At 33.8% G+C, this 23,329-nt stretch overlaps 1 protein-coding gene across 2 annotated transcripts in view; it reads right to left on the reverse strand.

The window, feature by feature from the left end:
* Window positions 1-23,329, reverse strand: part of LOC118737779 (cation-independent mannose-6-phosphate receptor) — a 196,249-nt gene that overhangs the window by 108,437 nt on the left and 64,483 nt on the right. For both annotated transcript variants that reach the window (XM_036468533.1, XM_036468532.1), the window contains exons 11-13: window positions 16,948-17,094; window positions 12,035-12,214; window positions 11,817-11,931 (exon numbers count right to left, since the gene is read on the reverse strand). In XM_036468533.1, coding sequence (XP_036324426.1) covers window positions 11,817-11,931; window positions 12,035-12,214; window positions 16,948-17,094 — 442 coding nt within the window. The remainder of the gene's footprint in view (window positions 1-11,816; window positions 11,932-12,034; window positions 12,215-16,947; window positions 17,095-23,329) is intronic.

Raw genomic sequence — 23,329 nt, forward strand, 5'->3', positions numbered from 1 at the left:
GAAATAGCTCCAATGAGTGCTTAAAGATAAGTTTGATGTGTTGAACAGCACTTTTTGGCGGATACTGTTTTTTTATCTGAAAGAAAAGTTGTCAGAAGAAGAAATTTTGAGATGCACACGAAACTAGAGCTTTGTAAAAAAAAAAATTAATGAGAAGTTATTTTACTTGCATCCTTGCAGACAATCTCCGAGTTAGTATGTACTGCTATTTGAAATATCCGTATAATTTTTCTATAAAATTTAATATATTACACATGAGGGGTTTTAAAAACTGAGGAAGGTCCAATCAAAAGATGATATTTCCACTAAATATATACATAGTACATTATTTTACAGGTGGAGTTAAAGTTTGAGACGATTTACAAAATGAAGCTTTTTTTTATTTTTTATGAATTTGAGTGTTAGTGTGTTAAATTCTGGAAATTTTATTAATAATTGTATAATTTACTAAGTATGTATTTTCTTTATCTTATCAATTTAACTGAGTAAAATGTTTCTCATAGGAGGAAACCCGCTTCTAAAATATTTTCGACAGTAAACTTTCTTGAACCTCTTTAGTTTGATACCTCTTTTATAATATTTCACTAATTTTATTCATTAAATTAAAATTTTCAAACAATTGGCAACCTTCCAGCAAAATATTTTCGCCTGTAGCCTTCTTAAACTTTTTTATAGCCAAATATTTACATTATCTTATCAATTTACTTAACAGGTGGCAACTATCTAATCATTATTTTTTCTATATTTTAAGTTAGATCTTTAGCAATGCATCGATGAAAACCTCACTCAACTCCATGCAATAGTTTTCGAGTGATGCGCGTACAAACATTAATATAGACAGACAGAGAGATATACAGACAGACAGACAAAAGTTCTTAAAAATTTTGATTTGGCTTTTCAAGCTCTAATAAAGATCGCCATATTATTTTTTTCTTTAGTATTAAATTTGAAGTGTAATAGGTAGAAAGACGAACAATTTTTGGAGCCTTTCGGCTTTATTTTTTAAGGCAAAAGCGAAGGGCGAATAAGTTTTAAGCAAATAATAATCCGTAATTTTTGCTCTTATTTTTAGGAATTCATTAAAAGTTTTCCACAAGTCCGAAAACTTCGCAAAAAATTGCGACAGTTTAAAAAAAAACTAAAACGTACCGAAACAGAAAATACGAAGAGAAGTCTAGAATAAACCCGAGATTTCCCGATCAAATCCCGAAAGGTCCCGAAAAATGCAAAAATGCACCGAAAATTTTTGTCAAAAACAATTTCAGTTATAAAAAAGTCAGAAACTCCATTGTATTGTAGGCCGTGCATACCATGTTTGACAGCAACAGATGTAGATGGCCAAGCTTTCACGTTTCTTCACTACACCGACCACAACCATCTCTCCGACGAGGAAGGTGAAGTTGCAATTGGCACACCAATTCCGACGATGAATATTGCTAAACTTTTAGGTTTTACCTTTGACAGCTCGCACACAACCGCCAAAACATCGCTCGCCCGCAACACTTGAGGCAAAAACAAAGAAATATTTTTAGCAAGATAAAATTTAAATAGCTGGTCAGTTCTAAACAATGCTGCTGCTGCTGTTCGGTCACCGGGGACAAGTAGTACGCATTGGACATAGGTACTGACTTGTCAGAACACCGAACTTCGAATAGCAGCCTTAAAATGTCGCCTGAACACCATTTGTAAAGTGAGTCCTCGATGCTCCCAGTTGAGGAGCACAATTTAATGCTCAGAACGAAATTCTTGCTGGACTGCTAGCGCACCACCAACAACAGCAAAGGACTATATTAAACATATTTTATCAACTTGACTCTTAATATATTTAAATGAAGCAGATTCTGAGTCAATTTCCCTAGAGTCTCCTCTCCCTCTAACAAAACGAAATTTTTTATAATATCGAACCTTCGTCGACTAAGATCAAATCCTGCATATTTGAAGGAGGATCTTTGAGTTCTTTTTGGAAATACTGCTTGCAATACCTTCTTTACTTTCAAAAACCGGTTCAAAGTGTCACCCACAGAATCTCAAAAAAAAACAAACAATTTTATAAAAAGCTTAGAGCCAGGGTACGAAAATAAACTGTACAAAACAATTCCCATTTGCTCATCGATCATCATATCATTTGTGGTTTTGTACAGTTTTGTAAATAGTCAGAAACAAATTGTAAGATTCACTGTCATTTTCCCCAACGAGAAACGTTTGCTTTTCGTTTGTGATAATTGTACCATAGGGTACGTTTTATATGTATGCAAACGTTTCAATTACGTGAAAAATAATTTTTTCTGTAAATTTTCATATCCAATTCAATTAAAAAACATTTTTATTTTTTTATTCATTGCAGCCATTCGTTTTGTATTTGTTTATTGCATATATGTGCATACATAAATATATTTTCCCTGCACGATTCATTTCGTTTGTTGTTTCGTCTGTAACTACTAAACTACTGTAGTGTACTATCGCCAAACTGAACTCAGCCGTTTTGTTTCGTATTGTACCGAACTGTTAAAGTAATAAACGAAACGAAATAGTAACGTACAATATAGTTTATTTTCGTACACTGCTTAGAGCTATATGTAATTTCTGCACTTGCCGCTATCAGAGTGAGTAAGTAAGAGAATGCGAAAAAATGCAGCACTGCGGTAAAATCATAGTACATTCTCAAGTGTCAAGAAAGAGAAAAAAAGTGAAAGAAAGGAAAAAGTAGAAGTAATGGATACATACAAAGTACTTACTATGTAGCTACGAAGTGGAGTTATATTGCACTTGAAGGAAAAAGAAAAAAAACTGAACTGAACTGAACTGAGTTCTGAATGCGTGTTTCGCCATTGGCCATGCAACTTAGCAATTAAGACTTTGACATTTGCGATGATGTACGTAATTGAGCTCAACACGCAAACGAGAACTTCATGAGAGAAAAGACAAAGCCACTTAGCAAATAAATCGGATTTCAAATTGTTGGTTGTGTCTCGAACTAAAAAATAAAAGAAAGCAATAGTCTAGTCTGAGCTTGTGACAGGGTATGACATGAAAGCCTTTTGTGTGGCAGGACATTTGATAACAATAAAGGTCAGTCAGTCGGTCACATAAAAAAAGGAGAAGTAGAGTTTGTAAAAAGGGTTTTTTGTTCTTTACGATTTTTTTTTTATGTGTTTAACATGTCATAGGAGCCCTTAAAAAATAGATATTCACTAGCGTGTACTAGATAGATGAAGTGTTCATGTTTAAGACATCTCTCTTAAGAGTTACCTACACTGGCACGCCCACAGCTCTTATGGGTGAAAATGGTAAATATTATACGATTTTAATGAAATTCAGAGTATATTCGTATGCTGGTTTTATTCAGAAAAGCCTAAGACTGATAGAACGCCAAACCCACTTTCTACTAAGCTTTGTTGGCTCCAAGAAATACATTTTATGAATTTTGGAAAAAATTAACAAACACTTCTATATATATATATATCTATAGATATATCTATACTTATAATACGAGGAAGGATTTTTTGTCCAGGACATCAGATCGGCACCGTTCTTTCGAATTTCAAATATTAAAGCTCGAAGTAAAGGCCTGTAGATGGGCGATAAGATTTTAGTTTCTGAAGTCAGAACTTTTTTATCTGTAGAGGGTGATTTGGAATTTGATGAAGAAGTTGTGTATAGGTGCATCATTAAGAATAAAAAAATAGTTACGAATTAGAAAAAATAATGACGAAAAAAGTTGTACTTGTTCAAACATTCAGACGACAGAGAATACTTTATTCAGTCATTTAATTTTTAGATGTGTAATATTTAGTTTTAAAACAAGCTTGTAACTGACAGAAAATAATACATTGCTTTATTAAATATATAGATTTTCTTCATGGCTGCGGCTCAAGTGGAGCCCTAGGGCGCAGTAAGCCACCGACGTAAAATCGGAGACCGTGTCAGCTGGCATGAGATATCTAATGGGATTTTCGTGTTAACGAAAACTCACCACGAAAACTCACCACAGTAGCAATTATATACATATGTATGTTGGTACGGACCGCAAGTACGGAAAGGCCGCTCCGTCGCTGGTTAACTGGCACCGACTCCCACTCTACCTACTGTACATAATTAACCCGTGGCTTAGATTTCGAAAATTGGTTTGAGATATTTACAACACTATTCAGTTGGTCAGTTACTATTTATTTTATTGATAACCAACCGACCTGAAACATCGAGGCGTATTCCCTATGAACATTGTAAATTAAACCTGTTGCAATCAACGTAGACTAAAAAGCTCGACCGGAATCAGATATTCAAGCCATTTTTTAACAAACCAGACCAATTCATAAATGTTAACAAAAACAATATAATATTTTCCAGCTTGTACAGATAGATTATTAAATCAATAACTTAAAATATACTGAATTTTTTTATGCAAGTTTCCTTCGTTGACTCTCCTGACACAACTTGTAAGAACCGCACCTCAGCTACAAAATCGCATTACCCGCTCTCAATCGAATCAAAAGGAACTCTTCAGTTTGGAGCAAAAAGTGAATGCAATAAAGTGCACACATTCATACATATATGTATGTACATATATAAATTGAAATGTATTCATGAGGGACGTATGTAAAACAAAAAGAACTAAAAAGAGCGTTGGGCTCTTAGAGCAAAAAAGACTCATAAAAAGGAGGAGGAGGAGACAGAAATGAAAATACCACGGATTTGTACTTTTAATCGAGCAACAGAAATGAAAATGACTGTGAAGGCTTTTCTGCGTAATGGAGACCACTACGAAAGAGGCATAAATCCAGGCATTCTGCTCCCACTTTATGCCTTACCGAAGCTTTTTACATCACATTAATCACGCAACTACATTGTAAGATTTGTATTGATTCCTGCAGTTGTAAATTTTTTTAGCTCAGAAAAAATACTATTAATTCATGCATATCATTCATAGTACCTTCCAACTGCAAAATAAGTTGTTTTAACTTGAGCTGCGAGATTTGGCAAGGCAGTATAATCTGTCAATTGCCTATCACAATTAGACAAGACACTTCTTTCGGGATCGCCTGTATACGCGGATGGTTCCAATATGTAATGCGGAGTTGGCAGTTGTATCTTTGGTTGGTAAGCAGATTAGTCCCGATGGACTGCATTCGCAAGAATTTTCCAGAGTTAGTAGTCGGTTCAAAGTAGTTTGAATTGGCCATTGCGAAATCCCCCCAGGAAACGAGGCGGTTGATGAGTTATGCTTAGTATACTCAGGTAATATATGACGTCTGCTAGCCTGGCGCGTATTGCAGCTCAAGACCTGCTAGTAAAATACAGTCCTAACGTTGTTTGGCAATTAGTATAGATTCTTAGTGGATTTTGGCCGATTGGCCTTCATCCCCAGAACACCTATAATGGATTCTGTAGAAGCTGTAAGAACAAAAACGAACAGAATACAGTTTGATAATGTTCAGCTTAAGCGCAGAGCAGGCATAAAGCATTGACGACCACAGGTTTTTGAGGAGTTTAGGTCTGATAGGCAGTCGAAAAACTTGTTATTAAGATAACGTTATTTGACTCACGTCAATCCTTAGTAGTGGCAACGTTGGCAACGCGTTGGACGTTTTCAATATCCTTTTCGTATCGGCAGCTTGCTCAGCAGTTTCTATTGGGAAAGCCTATTCTTCCTTCGTGTATGCCGATTAGGCAATAACTACTACAACCACCATCCCAAGTTGAGTTGTAGCCACTCCCACATCAAGACTATAGTGCGCGATATCGCATCCATCAGGAGATGGTCCTAGACCAGGAGGTGACGATTCTACCTTCCTCCCCTAATCCAGGGCTTCATGCGTCATCCCATTGGATGGTTTTGCAGTCAGGGGTCTCTCCGATTGCATTCCAGTGGCACCTCCTGGGTACCTGTCCACCTTTGGGAGTAACGGTGGGATTGCTGCGGCAAGGGGATCTACAGTAGTCGACCGCTCTTTTCCCATTCACCTTTTTACGGTCATCGAAAGGTATAAACAATTCTCAAAAATTAGCCTCAGATCCCGGGTCGGGTATAAGTGCTGCCAACGGATACGGCAATAAAACTAAGTCCAAACCCTCGGTAACCGCCGAAGGAACCTTAGCGGCCCAAGTAAACCTCTTTCAGGTCACCTGCACCGTCGGAGGGAAAGGCTAGACCCCTGTGAACAAGCCTAACTCCCGATAATAGCAAACCTCTCGAAGGAAGTAGTAAACAGGTAGAAGGAACGCAGGCGGCCCGTATCCCAGGCACTCAAACACAGTTCAAGGCCGTAAGCGCGAAGTCCTCTACAGACAACCATTCGACATTCGACCTACACCCTGCGCAAATTCTTCTTCGGCAGTAGCAAGGACAAATGACCTCCATCAGCGCCCCTGCTGCTCCAAAGCTTTAAAGAAAGTCGCTCTATCCGTCAGGGTTCGACGCGACTGCCGAGCTGCGCTATTGCAATTTCTTGCACTGTATTGAGATTTTCACGACCATACGCCTTTTCTGTTGTTATCACCAACTTGCCTCAGCAGTCGTCGCCACATTAAGAATTCATAGACCGCGGAAGAGAGGCAAGTTTTTTTCATTATCTAGCGGATTTCAGTTTTAAAATCCTGCTGTTTGCGCTATATTTTTTTTTCATTGGTTTTTTACTCAACAGTCGAGAGATTCCTGTAAAAAAAAATGCATAGCGGCGGTTACGAAAGGTAAAGAGAAATGTAATGAAATGAAGAATGCTGAACTGCAACAGCATTGATGCTAAGCGGGGTCGCGTAGCTTAAATGCATATGGTGGCAAGTGAAGCGCTGGTGGCATAACATGCTATGGAAAAACAGCAAGTAAGTTCTGGAGGCTGCAAGCAAGGAACAGGCGGTAGACAGGCTAAAGTATGCGCAACAAACAGGAAGTAAAAAAATATACAGTCATCCGGCTTGCATATGCAAGAAAACGCTTCAGAACATTGCTGGAAAATGTGATTTTTACTTACAACTCAAAAGCAAAAAGGGGGTTCCATTAAGGCCGCTGGTAAGTAAAATATTTTTTACTCTATAAAGTAATGTTTTTTTTTTACATATGGGTATTCACGGAAAATATAAACTTAAAAAAACAGCCGAATAAATCATTCGATTTTTATTACAGAAGAAGTATTTTTAGAAGGGTTTTATTCTTATTCTTATGCTTTCTACAGCTTTACAAGGAAGTCAAAAAAAAAGAAAAAACTGCCTTGCAAATAATCACCCTTTATATCCCTTTCAGCATGTGGCAATGCGCCAGACATTGTCGCCATGTAAGCATCCGAGACACAGAGTTTAGGAGACGCGCTATACGATAATATCCGTAGGGCAGCGCCAAAGCGCGAAATAGCGAGATAAACGCAGAAAGCAAAACAAGCGCAACGGGACAATTGCCAAGTCTAATGTGATTTGCAGATTACTTAAGCAGACGAATGAGTGGCATAAGTAAGTTTAGGAAAAAGAAAAGAAGAAGAGCGATTAAATGTTAAATGCGCTTGACTTAAAGGAAGGAAAGTGAGAGCTCAAGCACTTGCGAACCGGATACAGTAATCAGGCTGCAACATTACGGTAAATAAATCAAACATTTCACTTTGCCATCGAGTGTGCTGGGCGGATGAATGTTCAAACCGCAAATTTCACATTTTACATAATTTAAAGGAGAAAACACATGGCGGGTATTGGCGTATGGTCGTTCTTCTGGGTATGCAGTTATAGTGGCACAACTATGCAATGCATATCCCCGACACTTGCGTCCCCATTTGCGTGATGCAATAACCCATGCGTTTGGCAGAGGGAGTGCAGGCACTCCGACTTATTCGGTTAAAAGGCTCACTGAAGCCAGCGGTGCCTTTTTCACCAAGCGGACGTCTGTCTTGGGGCAAGCGTTTCGCTATTAAACGTGTACTCAAAAATTTCCTGGTTATACTCTACTTGTAGTACCTAAAATTAAGTCCCAATGAAAAGGATAATAAAGAGATTTGAGAGCTTGCACCTGGAATGTCCATACCTTTAATGTGGAAGGTGCCTCTGCCCGTCTAAGGAATGCTAAGGCTGACATTACCGCCCTCCAAGAAATGTGCTGGACGGGGCAAGCAACGAAAGGGGGGAAGAGGGTGCAGCGGCCAAACACCCCACCTACGAGAGAGCTTGGAACGCATTTACAAGAACTGTGCTCGTCACAATTTATAAAAAGTCGGGTATGCCGGTTTCAATATATGGGTGGGCAGGAGAGGAATATTTACTCCGAATTGCGGACTGACTCTGGTCAAAACATAACTTAAACATACATATATCTTTTTTGCTGACGGTGTCGCACAGTGTCACCAGTGCGGCCAAAAATACAAAAATGCAAAGCCACAAATCACAAAATCTGAGTAAACTCATGAAAGTCGCTACTAAGAAATATTTAAAATTTTATATATTTTTCCGTCACATGGAATCAAAGTCAAATAAAAATTAACGTAAAATTGAGAAACTAAACTTTAGTGGAGAATTGAGAAAAACACCAAAAAATCCTTCCGAGTTTACATATATATATATAAGGTGTATTAATTCAATATTTTTTAATATTCAAACAAATACCTTCCTTATACTTACATTCAAGATTAAAAAAATACGTATGCCACTCAGTTGTTTTTCATAAATAGCTTATTTCAAAAAAAGGATTATTGAAATCAGTGCAGTACTTTGAGAGCCAAAGCGGGACAAATATTTTCGGTGACAGGTAACCAAATCAACGGAAATAAGGTCAATTGACACTATTTCGCATATTGGTACGAAATAAAATCAATTGGCATTATTACCCTTTCAAAAGCGATATAAATCCGTTGACATTGTTGCTCTTTCAAACATTAAATTCGCGGCGTCGTGCCCCATCGTCGTTAAGTGTTTCAAAAGTGTTTGAAAACCAAACAATCAACTTAAATGATCTCGGTTCCGATATCTAATAAAACTGTACGGTAAAATCAACTCTTTTTCTGGTTATTGGACCAAACCAATTTTTTTTTTAAGAGATTGAGTCATAGGTAAACAAGTAATTTCTCCGTTTTTCGAAGTTAGCCTCCGAAATCGAGATGTGGGCCTACGAAGTTCGAAATTTGACTTTTGGTAAAAAATTAATTTTAATTATTGCATGTAAAAAGCAAAAAAGTAAAAATACAGACGTGGTCCGCCTTTTTCTCTTATTTATATGGTGTACAAATTTTTTTGTGCAAACTTACATTACAGATAAAGGGTCAAAGTGCAGGTCTTCGAAAAATTAAATTCCTTATATTTCAATCAATTTTGAACTCATTTTTAAAAATTATATCATTGTAACGGTGATTGAACCCCGTTTCTTTCGATGTACATATTTGTATACTTCCAATATACAAATTTTAGAAAAAACACATTTAAATGAAAAAACACCTTTTTTATAAAAAAAAAAAATATTTAAAACAAAAAAACTAACCGATTTTTAATAAATTTGGGGTCGTTGTAAAAATGGTTAAAATGTTATTTAAAATTTAAATAACAAAAAAAGTATTTTAAATAAAAAATTACTAACCAATTTTTAAAAGGTTGGTATCGTTGTAAAGGCGAATAAACTCCCTTTCTTCTGATGCGCATAGTTGTATACTTCTTAAAAAAGAATTAACAAAAAAACACATTTAAAGGAAAAATACCTTTTTTTTATTAAAAAAAAAATATTTAGACAAAAAAATACTAAACAATTTTTAAAAAATTGGTATCGCAGTTAAGGCGATTAAACCCCTTACTTTTGAAATGCATATTTGTATACATCGTGAATAAAAATTTGAGAAAAACCACATTTAAAGGAAAAAATAACTTTTTTTATTAAAAAAAAAAATATTTTAAACCAAAAAATTACCAACCGATTTTTAAAAAATTGATACCGTTGTAAGGGCGATTAAACCCCCTTTCTTCTGATATGCATACTTGTATAGTTCGTATATAAAAATTTGAGAAAAACACTTAAAAGGTAAACATACCAATTTTTTCTTATAAAAAAAAATTACTAATTAGTAATACAACTGAATACTGTATTTAAATAAAACAGAAAATTATCTTTAATTTTTATATCAAACCTGTTATGTCAAAAATCAAAAACCATGGTGTTTTTATATTTTTATATGCCTTAGACTTCTGTTACTTATACACTTGTGATCAGCTAATTATACCAGCAACATTTTGATCAGTTTCAGTTTTTCTTTTGTTTTTTTAATGTTTAATATTTTTCCATAAAAGTCTAGCTCATTATATAACAGACACCATATAAATCCAGATTTCATACTTTGTGCAAAAATTATATTATGCATTACAAATTTTTTTCCATACAAAATAAATTCGAAATTTTTTTTTGTATGGAAAAAAATGCGTCATGAAGTCAACTTAGGACTTGCACATTATTACCCTAAAATTTAGTAGGTTATTAAACTGCATACTCGAAAAAAATTGAAATTTAGCTGAAACTTTGCAGATTTTTCATAATTTTTGCATAAAGTTTGAAATCTTTATTTATATGGTGTTTGTTATATAATGAGCTACACTTTTATGGCAAAATAATAAACATTAAATAAACGAAAGCAAAATAGCCAAAATTTATCAAAATCTTACTGGCTTAATTACCTGATCACAAGTGTACTTTTGCTTTATTTTTAACAGGGCTGTGGGTGAACAAGAACGAATTAACGCTTAAAAAACTATAAATTATTTGGTTTATTTAAATCAGTAACTTTTTGTAAATTTTTTTTTATACGAAAAATCTGATATTTTTTCTCTTTAAGTGTTTTTTCTTCAATTTTTATACACAAAGTATACAATATGCATACTAAATGCCAATTTTTAAAAAATCGGTGATACATTTTTTTGTTTAAAATATTTTTTGATAAAAAGGTTATTTTTTCCTTTTAAGTTTTAAGTTTTTAATTTTTCGAAGATCTGACCCTTGACCCGTTAGAGTACCTGTAATATAAGTTTTCACAAAAAGGTTATAGACCATATAAATACGAGAAAAAGCCGGACCACGTCTGTATTTTTACTTTTTTTGCTTTTTACATGCAATAATTAAAAATAATTTTTTACCAAAGGTCCAATTTCGAACTTCGAAGGTCCAAATCTCGATTTCGGAGGCTAACTTCAAAAGTGGAGAACTTACTTTTTTTTACTTATGACTCAATCTCTTAAATAAAGTTGGTTTGGTTCAATACCCAGCCGAGTGCTGTACAGTGTAATATCAATAATTGCTTATATCCGCATTTTGGCACAGTGATTGGAATATGCCATCTAACCAATAGTGTGGTCGTTCTCCTTTTCAACTATGTCACAAATTGTTGGCGGCGACATGAATACAGTGTAAGAAAATTCCTTTTCTATAATTGTTTCTTTATACAAATGTTTCTTTTCCACCTAAGGCAAAGAACATAGTGACGCGATAAAGAGAGCGACAAGACATCTTCGGATAATAGCGACAAAAACAAACCTTTATTTTTCAATGTGGCAGCACATAGTGAAGCGAAAAGCGAAGAAAGCGACAAAGAGCATAGCGACGAAAACAAAAAAATTTGTTTTCTTTGCTTTCTGAGCTTCACTATGTTTTGACCTACTTGTCTCTTTCTTCGCTGTTATCGGAAAACGTCTTGTCGCTCTCTTTGTCGCGTCACCATGTTCTTTGCCTTAGACGTTTTCCAGTCGCAACAATGTTTTTTTTCGGCAGCGACTCGTCAATACAAACCAAAATTATTTTTTCCAAATGAGTGCAAACTTTACTGCCCTGTTTTTGATATACAATATGAATACAAAATCATAAATATTTCACTCACCACACGGCGTTTCCGCGCTAAAGAACAGATTTACCAAGCCCTGAGAATAATCTGTTTCCGCTTTGCGATGCGTGCCACAAAAGTCGAGCGTAAACTCATTTTTACGATTGGAAATCTGACGAAAAATAAGAAAGAAAAAATAAATAAAAGAATACTCTTCGAACGTAAATTGTATTCATGCTCTCTCCACTCCGTTATATGTATGTAAACTCACTCACCTTTACTTTTCCATCCGCGGCGAAGAGTGCCTTTTTCAGATTGTATCTTTCGCTGATGTCATCGTTAATTATTTCGCATGTCTCTTCATTAAAATTGCACATGTGAGAGGGGCAAATGACGTTTGTGGCCCACTGGAATTGATAATGGCAATCGGTGATTGTCTGTAAACGCGGTGTGCCCTGTAATCAAATCAGATATGAGGAAATGAAATTTAAAATTCGTAAGAGTTTAATGTAAGATAAGTGGGTTATTAAAAAGTATGTTTGTAGGGTTGAAAAGTAAACGGAACAAACTGCGTTCGTGTGCGCTGAAACTTCAGTTGAAAAATATATACTTTAGCTGTAAATGAAATTAAAATTTAATATATACATCGAGCCTTAACCGCCAAAAAGACGTAAGCGACACTTTTTTCAAAATGTTATTTTTTTAATGCAAAAATGTTTCCTTCAAGCGTTGAGTTTCTGATATATTTTCTTGTCACTAGTTTACATGCAGTGGTCGAAAAAATTATAGCCGCACCATATTTCGACTAGTTTGAACATTATTTTTTTTTAATTTAATTTTTGGTTTTTTTTTTATAAAAATATGGATCTTTATATTCAACAATTTTTATTGAGCTCGAGGCCGTTTTTAATGAAAAACTTATTGCGGAGTCAGTGGGATCGTCGGTTCGAAGCCTACTGAAAGAAGTCTGATGAGGAAATGTGGTGATTTCCGAAATAGCTATCACTTCTACCATTTTTTCCAATTATTGTTGCTTTTCCACAATAAATTTTCATTCTAAAAAAACGGCCTCGAGCTCAATAAAAATTGTTGAATATAATTGTTATAAGGCCATAAAATAACAAAAACAATATGGTTCTTTCTTTAACAGAGCTCAAAAAAATTCAAATTTCAAACTTTGTTCAATATATACAAAAGCTTCAAACAACTTTGGTAAACATTTTTAGGTTAATGGAGCGCTGATTGCCTGAAAAGCTTGGTATCTTCGGATATACATATGTACAGGCATATCGAGCCCTAACTGCCAAAATAACGTAAGCGACATTTTATTCAAAATTTTCTTTTTGATGCTGAAAGGCATCTAGATGCTCTAGGAATATTTCTGCAAAAAAAAGAAAATTTTTTAAAAATGTCACTTACGTTATTTTGGTTAGGGCTCGATACGTATATGTATTTGTACAGTTCTGCATACAAAATAAGTTTGGTAATTTTTTGTTGAATTTGGTAACTTTTTCCGGTGATTTTGGTAAAAAATAAAAAAAAATTTGTGGCAACAATGGTGGTGAATGAGAGAGCCTTTATTCTACAGAAATGTTAGGCAGAATATTTTACTAGGGGTCGTCTGATCAAAAGTTAGCACTTTTTATGAACAAAATTTGTTAACTTGATTTTACAATGAAAAGAATTCGATGCATTCAAAATTTCTTAATCTACACCCACTCAAAATATTACCGCTCAAATTAAGATAAAGTTCTATCGCGCACTACGGTTACGACTTCTACCAAAATGTAAATTAGTGTTGTTTTTGTCACAAAATTTGCATTGAAAAAATAAGGCTTCAACTTGAAGCCTTCAAGCTCAATAAAATCGTTGAATTTTTGTTTTTTTTTTCTTTTTGTAATAAGTTTTGCTTTTCGTAATAGATAAGTGGACAACAAATTTGGTTGTTTTTTTTTCAATTTGGTTGTTTTTTTTCAGATTTTGGTTGGTTATTTTACTTTAATTTGATCGAAAGAGTTTTGCATCGGCATTGAGCTTGGTAAAGTTTCCTGCTTAACAATTTTGTAGAACATTTTAACCATCCATATAATATAGCAGCTTTAAAGCGTTCATAAGGAACTTCTTCAAACTCAGCTCAAAAAGACCTGATATGGTTCGATTGAAAGGCTTAATAGTTTCAACGCAAAAAATGTTCTTTATAGTTTACTCTGGGTCTCTTACGACAATAATTAAGTTTGTTTGATTTTCAATGAAAAGAACTTAATACGAGCTGAGTCCGCAAAAAGTTCTGTCATTTTTCTCGACTCAACTAGCTTCCCTATTTAGCGAAATCCATAGTTCAAAAAACAAAGCTGATGGATCGCAAATTTTATTCTTTCATATTTTATTTTTCCGTTTTTGTTTTCAGTTGAAATTTAAAGCCCTTCGTTTCGCAATTAATCAGTAATAATCACGCTGCATTGAACAGTATTTTTATTTGCACTATAAATTGCTCATACGCCCACATCACCCTAAATTTTCATGACCCATACAGCTCTCATTTTAATGTCATTTCATTTATTTGCATTTTTTTGCCCTTCACTTAGTTAATCGCATTGTTTTATAGCAACACTTTGAGACATACTCGCCGATCTCATCAAATTAATGTCAATGCAAAAATAAATGCACAAAAGCTTCAACAAATATAAACATATTTAAGCTGGCAATTATGAGCGCAACACAACAATATACATAAATGCATATATATTCATTTGTAAATATTGAACATTTTATGTACCAACCCGACACTGGTGCCAAGCAGAAAATCGCTTGAAAACAATACAGCACTTGTCCTAACCTCAACTACGATCCATAACCGCAAAGGTCGCTGCCATTTCAAGGTAATACACCCTCACTCGCATGCACATTAACAGCAGCAGCAGCAGCACACTCCCGTCAACCGCCCAACTGACCAACCAAAAACAAATAGTCACAGCTGTTGCGGTCGTACGGCCAGCAAAAAGTGGACTAAATGTGTGTTCCAACTATATTAAATTACAATTCAACAGTTACAGTAAGCACTGCAACAAATTGCAATAACAACGATAATATGTATGTACATATGTATGTATGTATGTTATAACAATCGCTGCGGTGTCGACTGCCGCAACAAAAGTGCTTCTCACAACGCAGTTGAGTGCGGTGAAAGCATTGTTGGCATTGTGTGCAATTGTAATTGGTGATACCATTGGCAATATGTAATCCGTTTGCAAGAATTATAGCAATAATATAAAGTTTTATTTGGGTTACATATGTATGTATGTGTTATGTGGCATTCCAGCCAAATTCGGACACCATTCGGCTTTTGCATCTCAGATTTTTCCACGGCTTTTTTTATTTTATTTTTTCTATTTTTGTTTTGTGCCGCCGTTTTCGACATATCGATTCGTTAACTCTTTTTAAATGCCCATAATATTGGCGAAAAATTTGCCAATTTTTTTTTAAAGTTCAAAAGCTTTGAAATATAAAATAGAAAAAATTTTCAAACCCGTATTTCTATAAAATTTTCAAATTTTTAATATAAAATGATTTACAAAAAAAAAACACGTACCGATCGATTTTTTTGTAATTCCCCAACTTTTAAGCAAAGCACGATAATGGCATAACAATGGGATCTACTTTTCCCCAATTTTTTAATTAATTAAAAAAGCAACAAATTTTGTACAACTCACCGCTTCAAAACAAATGCATTAATTAAAAAGATAAAAATACTAATTTATTGGAAATTTACGGGCATTTAAAAAGTAAAATGGGGTCCGAATGCCTCATGTGCATATACATTTCTATGTATATACACTAAACATATGAATTAAAGCAATTCAAGAAAAAAAATATATATATATATATCCTGCAATGCGACCAGAAACTGACTCATATTCTAGTTTTTGTACAGTTATGATCAGCCCAGAATATCCCCTATAAGATAATTCCAGGAGGTGCCACAACGATGATATATTTTTCCGATGGGAATAAAATGTAAGAAAATTATTTATTCTCTTTTGATCTTTTTTAGTTAAGGTTCTCTCCTTTATATTTCTTTCTTTATTTAAGGCTATATTTTGTCGTTTATTTTAATACATTTTCCTTAAAATTCGTTGTTTGGTACGCAAAAATAATTCTTATCATACAGTAGATACAAAAAATTTGGCACACTTGTCATTTGTTTTTTCGACGTGGTTGCATTTACATACTCCATTCCAATTCCGCAAAGCAAATTTTCACCAGAGTTTAGCTTAGGATATATTACTTGCCACTTTGTATAAAGAATATTAAGTGCACTCTTTGGCCAGAAAACACATTTTAATATCTCCTCGTCTATTTGTTGATATAACGCATGTAATCTCTTTTTTTTTTAAGGACGGTAATCATTATGAGTAAAATAATTTAAATCAGCATTTAATCATTATTTAAAGATTTTTAGTTTTTTCGCTCAACGGAAATGATTACACTGGTTTACAGCAAAAACGTTCAATGGATGCCACTATTCAATTTCTACAAAGAATTACTCGATGATTCCGAAAATCGAGTTAATTTTTTTCTATGGATACGTTTGCAATTTACCGTTATTCAGCTTAAAACAAAAGGTGTTTCCACTTAATCACGTACATATATCTTACGAACCAATTTAACTTAAAATGAGATACGTCTAATCAAAGCTCATAAAATTCTACACAAAACGTTTATACATAACTTTCCGACAGCGCAATTTTCTAGCATACCTGCATACCTAAAACTTTATAATTTTTGTACGAAGTTTGAAATGTGGATTTTTGTGCTGCTAGTTTTGTACCTAATATGCTAAAATTAAAAAAATAAATAAATATGTACAATTATAAACACTAAATAAACAAAATATAAAAATAGCCAAAACTAGTCAAAATGTCACTTAACTTAAGCAGCTGACCACAAGTGTACATAAATTTACATTTTACGCGCAAAATTGCAATGGAAAAGGATTATGTATAAGTAAAATTAAAAACTTTCCTACATTATGAAATCCCTACAAATTACGTTGCCTTTAATCAGCAATATGCATGCAATATTATCCACGTACTTATTGTACAAAGATAGCTATGGACGTACATGCCTACTTACATATGTATGTATTTATATTTACATACTTGTATTCAAAATTAAGTAAGCCACTTACCAAACCAGCGCGCATATCACAGTAAAATTCAATGCTCGATGAGAGTTGTGACTTGCCGTCGGTGGGGCAAGTGCTGCCTTGGAGATAGCGCAATTCAGCTGTGGTACGATTGATGGCAACCAAGGATGCAAGCGGAAATCCCAAACTCTGAAATAAAAATTAAAATTATCGCAATTTATGGCAATGCTATTAATGAACACACAAGATTGTTAATTAATTTGTTTACGAGTTAACTCGTACCAAAAACTAGCTCTTGGCCGCAGCACAATAATAAAAGCATATGGGGCATTTTCAGGGCACAACAGACCCACTACACTAGATCGCGGTGCATACCTCTTTCAAATAACTATCTATCGGGCATTCCAGTCCGATTCGTTCCAGCCGATTGCAATTTCCCCCGCGCCATTTTCGAGATATTAATTTTTGAAAAAACAACCGTTAGTTTTTTTAAATGCACAAAACTTAACGAAGATAGGTAGATTGCGACCTTTTTTAATTTTTAGTTTTTAAATCTTAAAACACCTTTGAAATATACAGATATAATTTTCCAACATGTATTTCAATGAAATTTTTATGAAATTTTCAAATTTTAATATCTCTTAGATTAATGCATTTATTTTGACGCAGTCTGCGTTCGTCTCGTGTAGTTGGATAAAATTTGTTTTCTTTTTCATTAACTTGAACATTCGAAAAAGATAGACCTAATTTTTATCCCATTATCGCACTACACCTAAAAGTTGCGGAATGGGTTACGGTCTTTTAGCAAATGTCAAAGAAAGTGATCAGTACGTGGTTTTTGGGTATCAATACATATTTTATAATAAAAATTTGAAAAATTTTTAGAAATACGGGTTTCGGGTTTATATTCCAAAAGTGTTTTGAAAATGAAAAGTTTCATAAAAAAAAAAATGTTCCCAATCAGCGAATTTTTCGCATAGTTACCCAAGAAGGGCTGAAAAAAGGGCTTCCTTGCATACCTTCTAGAAAGGCTGATCCATTTACAATTTAAACGAATGCATAATTTTATATTATTCAGCATTAAAAATGAACTTCAATAAACCTATTTGATATAAACCTTAAGGCCTTCTGAAGTACGTCCTATAAAAGCCCTTCAGGAAGGCCTTCCATAGGTAGCGAAAGAAGAAGCCCTTTAATTTGTGCCACTCCACCGAAAAAAGAAAGGAGCAATGAATGTACGGTGGAAGGTCTCTCGACTCTCAGGAAGGTCTTTCGGAAGGGCTTTCAACTCCTGAAATTTTCTGCTGGGTATGAGCATTTCAGAAAAGGAAGAGAGGGGGGGGGGGGCTTTCCCATTTCATTGGTCACGTTGTGGTAGACGATCTTTTAACCAGACCGCTAATGAGTTGTCACTAGAAGGATCTGTAATTTTCTTTGAAGTACCGGAACTATTTTGTGGTCTCAGGTGCTGCTCTTCGTGGATCCACCCTGGACGCAATAAGTACTGGGACGCTGTAGGGCGTCATAGACAGTTGTGGCTATTCTTTTAATTGAAAATATGTTATTCTAATACATATTAATGAAATCAGGCTACTCTTTAGGTACCTATCCGTTTGAAACCGATCGCATGTACCGCATAGGTGTGATGGCAGACTCAGAATGTCGACTCTGCCTTGAAAATTATGATCTTTCGGCCTTAGCCAGACAAAGCGTTGAAGTTTCAATGGTCGAACCATAATAAAAAAAGGAGCAGTTCAGCGCCTTCGTCTTGGTCTGCAGGCTGTATCGGAGACATAGCCGCTAAATTTAAACGTAGAATACGTGGTATGGTTAAGGGCAGATCCAAGTCAAAAACGAAAGCACACACTTAGAAAAAAATATCGATAACAAAAGCCAGAATAATATAGGTTGCAAAATCGATAAAAAAGTCTATAACAAAATCTATAACAAAATCGATAATAATATCGACAGCAAAATCGATAACAAAATTGATAACAAAATCGATAAAAACATCGATAACAAAATTGATAGCATTATCAACTACATCTGTAAAAAAATCTATTACAAATCGATAAAAAATATCGGTTATTATATCGATAAGCTCCGAAAATATCGATAGCAATATCAATAACAATATCGATAAAATTTTCGATAACAAAATCGATAATAAATGTCAATAACTAAACTGATAAATATCGATTATTATATCGATAAGTCCCGAGCATTCCGAAGATCTCTAGAATCCCGAAATAGCCCCCAGATTGAGTGTCTGTCCATAACCTTTTCTTTATAATTACCTTTATTTTAATCTTTCTTCCTCTATCTTCATCTTTACTTTTATCGGTATCCTCATCCTCATATTTATCTTTATTTTTACTGCCGATTCTAAGTTGACCACGCACTGTGAATTTAGCGCCAAGTATTTAGTCTTCGTATTACATTTTCAATGTTGCAAAAGTCCTTTTCTTAACCATACGAAATCAAGTGGACATACTAGACAGTGTTTTATAAAATTTTACTTTTACCATAAACAGTACATTATACTAGCATTAAGAAAATTGTATTTTTAAGATATCTGATATTCAGTATTATTGTTGGTGTGTGGAGCGAATCTGCATAGCAAGGGAAATGCAAATTTGCATCGTATTGCAAGAGAGAGAAGAAAATACGCTTGTTTACGCAACAAACTCCAGCAGCATTATGTTGCAGTAAGGGGCTAATGTTAATGTTATTGCTGCAAGCATACTAATCCACATACATATATACATAAGTATGTACAACAGCTGCATAGAATACCAACATAGACATAACATTAGCAATGCGAGAAAGCGTTCGTGGTGCAACGGAACGCAAAATTTCACGTAAACATAAACAAGATACTTTGTCGGTGCATCTTTTTGTTGCAAGTTTATGTAAGTATGTTGCATGTATTTTGTAGTTCCACATAAATGTAGCCATTGTTGTTGATGTTATGGTTTCACATAGCGTGAAGCATTTCATTTCATTGCGAGGAAATGCTCGTACGGAAAATATGCTCATCCACTAGCCAGCGACAGAGTGGATTGAAAGCGAAGTTTCCTATGAATTTCAGATTAAATTTAAATTTCATTTATAAAATGCATGAGCAACGTAGGTGTATTTGGGAAATGTAATGCGATTTCAATTCGATGGATAATTCATATGTATGTATGTACGCATGTTTACAAACGGGCATTCGTTTAAAATCACGCACGCGTTCAATTTTTATGAAAACAATTTACTCATGTTATTTTGCTCCAACCCAGCGGCGAAAATAACACACGACAAGTTTATTGCTATAACTCTAAGGTGAGATGAAGTGAGGTGAGTTGAGGTGTGGTGAGTTGGGGTGAGTTCAGGTTAAAATACAGAGCTAAGAAAATTATTTAGTTTGGTTAAAGCTTCAACCATATTTTTATAAATGACAAAAAAAAATACTCGGATTTTTTATTTCTGATTAAAAAGTTTATACCACAATGGAACTTTGTTGAACTTTTTAGATTTTTGACGTAGAATACGTCTTACCTTAAGGTATGGGGGCTATGTTCAAATGTTGTAGTTGTAATTTTTAGAGCTTCACAAAAACGCTTATTGCACGAGAACTAATAAAGCGATTTCAAAGAAAAGTGTGGCGTTTCAAAGATAAAATTCCAAACCTGTCGACAGATTCATTTTTGTAAATAACCAATTCGGTTTCTGTCGTAAAAACAACGGTAAACATTGCCTTATTTTGGGGTCAATTTTGAGCCTTTAAAGTGCTCTAGCAACTTATTGTTGGCATATATAACTTTCATTTTCGGGATATAGGTTCTTTGGAGCAGTAGAAATATTATCGGGTACAAATTTTATATAAATTTAACAAATATTGAGCATTTTAAGGCAAAAAATTGTTGAAAAAATTTGCAAATTTTTTTCATTACCAAAATGCTCGAAAACCGCTCGAATGATTTTGTTTTGTTGATTTATATGGGAAGTATTGGTTGATATCTTCTATATATGTTTATTTTATTCAAATATATGGGCATAAATGATTTTCCATACAAAATCACCTCGTCATCATTTTGCAAACACGTGCACGCATTGGAAGCGTGGGAAGGAGACAAAAAGTATGTATGTGTCCGTATTTCGGGGTTTATCGGTATAATAATCGATACTTTGTCGGCTTTATTACCGATGTTTTTATCCATTTTGCTATCGAAATTTTTATCGATAATGTTATTGATTTTGCTATCGATATTTTCGGAACTTATCGATATAATGATCGGTATTTTTTCGATTTTGTTATCGATATTTTTTCTCGATTTTGTTATAGATATTTTGTTGACTTTGTTGTCGATTTTGTTATCGACACTGTAATCGATTTTATGATAGATTATTTATCGATTTGTTATCGATATTATTACCGATATTTTTATAGATTTTGTTGTCGGTATTTTAATCGATTTTGTAATCGATATTTTTACCGGTTTTGTCATCGATATTTTTATTGATTTTGTTTACGATTTAGCTATCGATATTATTATTGCTTTCGTTATCGATATTTTCATCGAATTTGTTATCGATATTGTTATTGGTTTTGCTATCGATATTTTCGGAACTTACCGATATAATGATCGATACTTTTATCGATTTTGTTATCGATATTTTTTATCGATTTTGTTATCGATTGTGTAATCGATTTTGCTATCGATTTTGTCATCGATACTTTTATCGGTTTTGTTACCGATATTTTTATCGATTTTGCTATCGATATTGTTATAGATTTTTTTATAGGTTTTATATTCGATATTTTTATTGATGTTGCTATCGATATTGGTATCGATATTTTTATGGATTTTGTTATGGATTTTGTTATCGACTTTATAATCGATTTTGTTATCGACTTTGTTATCGATTTTGTAATCGATATTTTGATAGATTTTGTAATCGATTTTGTAATCAGTATTGTTATCGATTCTGCTATCGATTTTGCTTTCGATATTTTTTCGATTTTGATATCAATATTTTCATCGATTTCTTTATCGATGTTTTTATCGATTTTGCTACCGATATTATTATCGCTTTTGTTATCGATATTTTTTGCTTAGTGTGTGCTTTTGTTTTTTTGCTTGGATATGCTCTTAACCATACCACGTATTCTACGTTTAAATTTAGCGGCTGTATCTCCGATACAGCCTGCAGACCAAGACGAAGGCGCTGGACTGTTCCTTTTTCTTAATTTACAAAGCTTGCTATTTGGATATGGTTGTTGTTATATAAGGAGCTATACATTTATAAAAAAAATAATGAATTTATAATTAAAGAAACGAAAGCAAAATAGTCAAATATCGCACTCATATTATTTTGACCAGAGGTATACATCTACATATGAGGTTAAGACCTAGTGTAAGCTACACCTACACTGTCAAAAATTTGGGTTTAATTTTTAAACCGCGCTGGGACTACTGCCTTTTTTTAACTTTTATAGTCTACTTTTTAAACCAGTCAATAGTTTTACGTAATTTTTAATATATTCTGGTTTACATTTTAGCCCAAAAAGTTCGTGGTTTAAAAATCAAACCAAAATGTTTTAATTCTAGATTCTAGGTTTCATATATAGAAAATTTGGTTTAAAATCTAAACCGAAATAGAATATGTTTGCACAGCGAAATGTGGTGTTGATTCAAACTCAACACATGAAAGCACATTTATATGCGTGGCTGTAGCTGAGTGTGCAAAGATGCTTGATACAATTGGTTGCTACCAAGGCTGTCCGTGTTCAATCCCAACCAGACGGAGCATGAAATTTAAGATTTTTTTTTTTATTCTTAATTATGAAAATGTTTGGGTTTAAAATTTAAACCGAATTGTTTAAATTCTAAACCCAACATATGTGCTCTCTTTTTTTTAAACTTGGAAGGTTTGTATTTGAAACTGAATTTAGTTTGGTCATATATGTAGTCCAAAAAGTTTAAAATTAAAACCGAAATTTTTAACCGTGTACCGAAAAGGAGGGTTTCAACATTAAGCCAAGATTTTGAGTGTTAATTCAAAATTCTGAGTGTATTGTTTTTGTCTACTCGACTAGACTCACGACTTGTGCACACCTTAAATAAGTTTATTACAATTTTTCTAATTTCGCATTGACCGCGTTGATTTTAAACAATTTTTTGTTGAGTGTATTACTATTTTTTTTTTATACAAAAAATGTGTCGAACATACATACATGTATGCACATAAAAATCCGTGAAAAAATTGCCGAAAATGAACTTAAAACTTAAAAATTATTTTCTAGAAATCAATATTAAAAAGTTTGCAAGGATTATACTACAAACAATAAACATTAAATAAAAAAATTTCCAAAATTTTAAAAATGTCGCGTGCCTATTTATTTTCCACCGCTATACTTGTGGATATTGGGGCGTAT

The sequence above is a fragment of the Rhagoletis pomonella genome, unplaced genomic scaffold, assembly GCF_013731165.1.
Source record: "Rhagoletis pomonella isolate Grant_MI unplaced genomic scaffold, Rhpom_1.0 Rhpom_scaffold_00004, whole genome shotgun sequence".
Lineage (NCBI taxonomy): Eukaryota > Metazoa > Arthropoda > Insecta > Diptera > Tephritidae > Rhagoletis > Rhagoletis pomonella.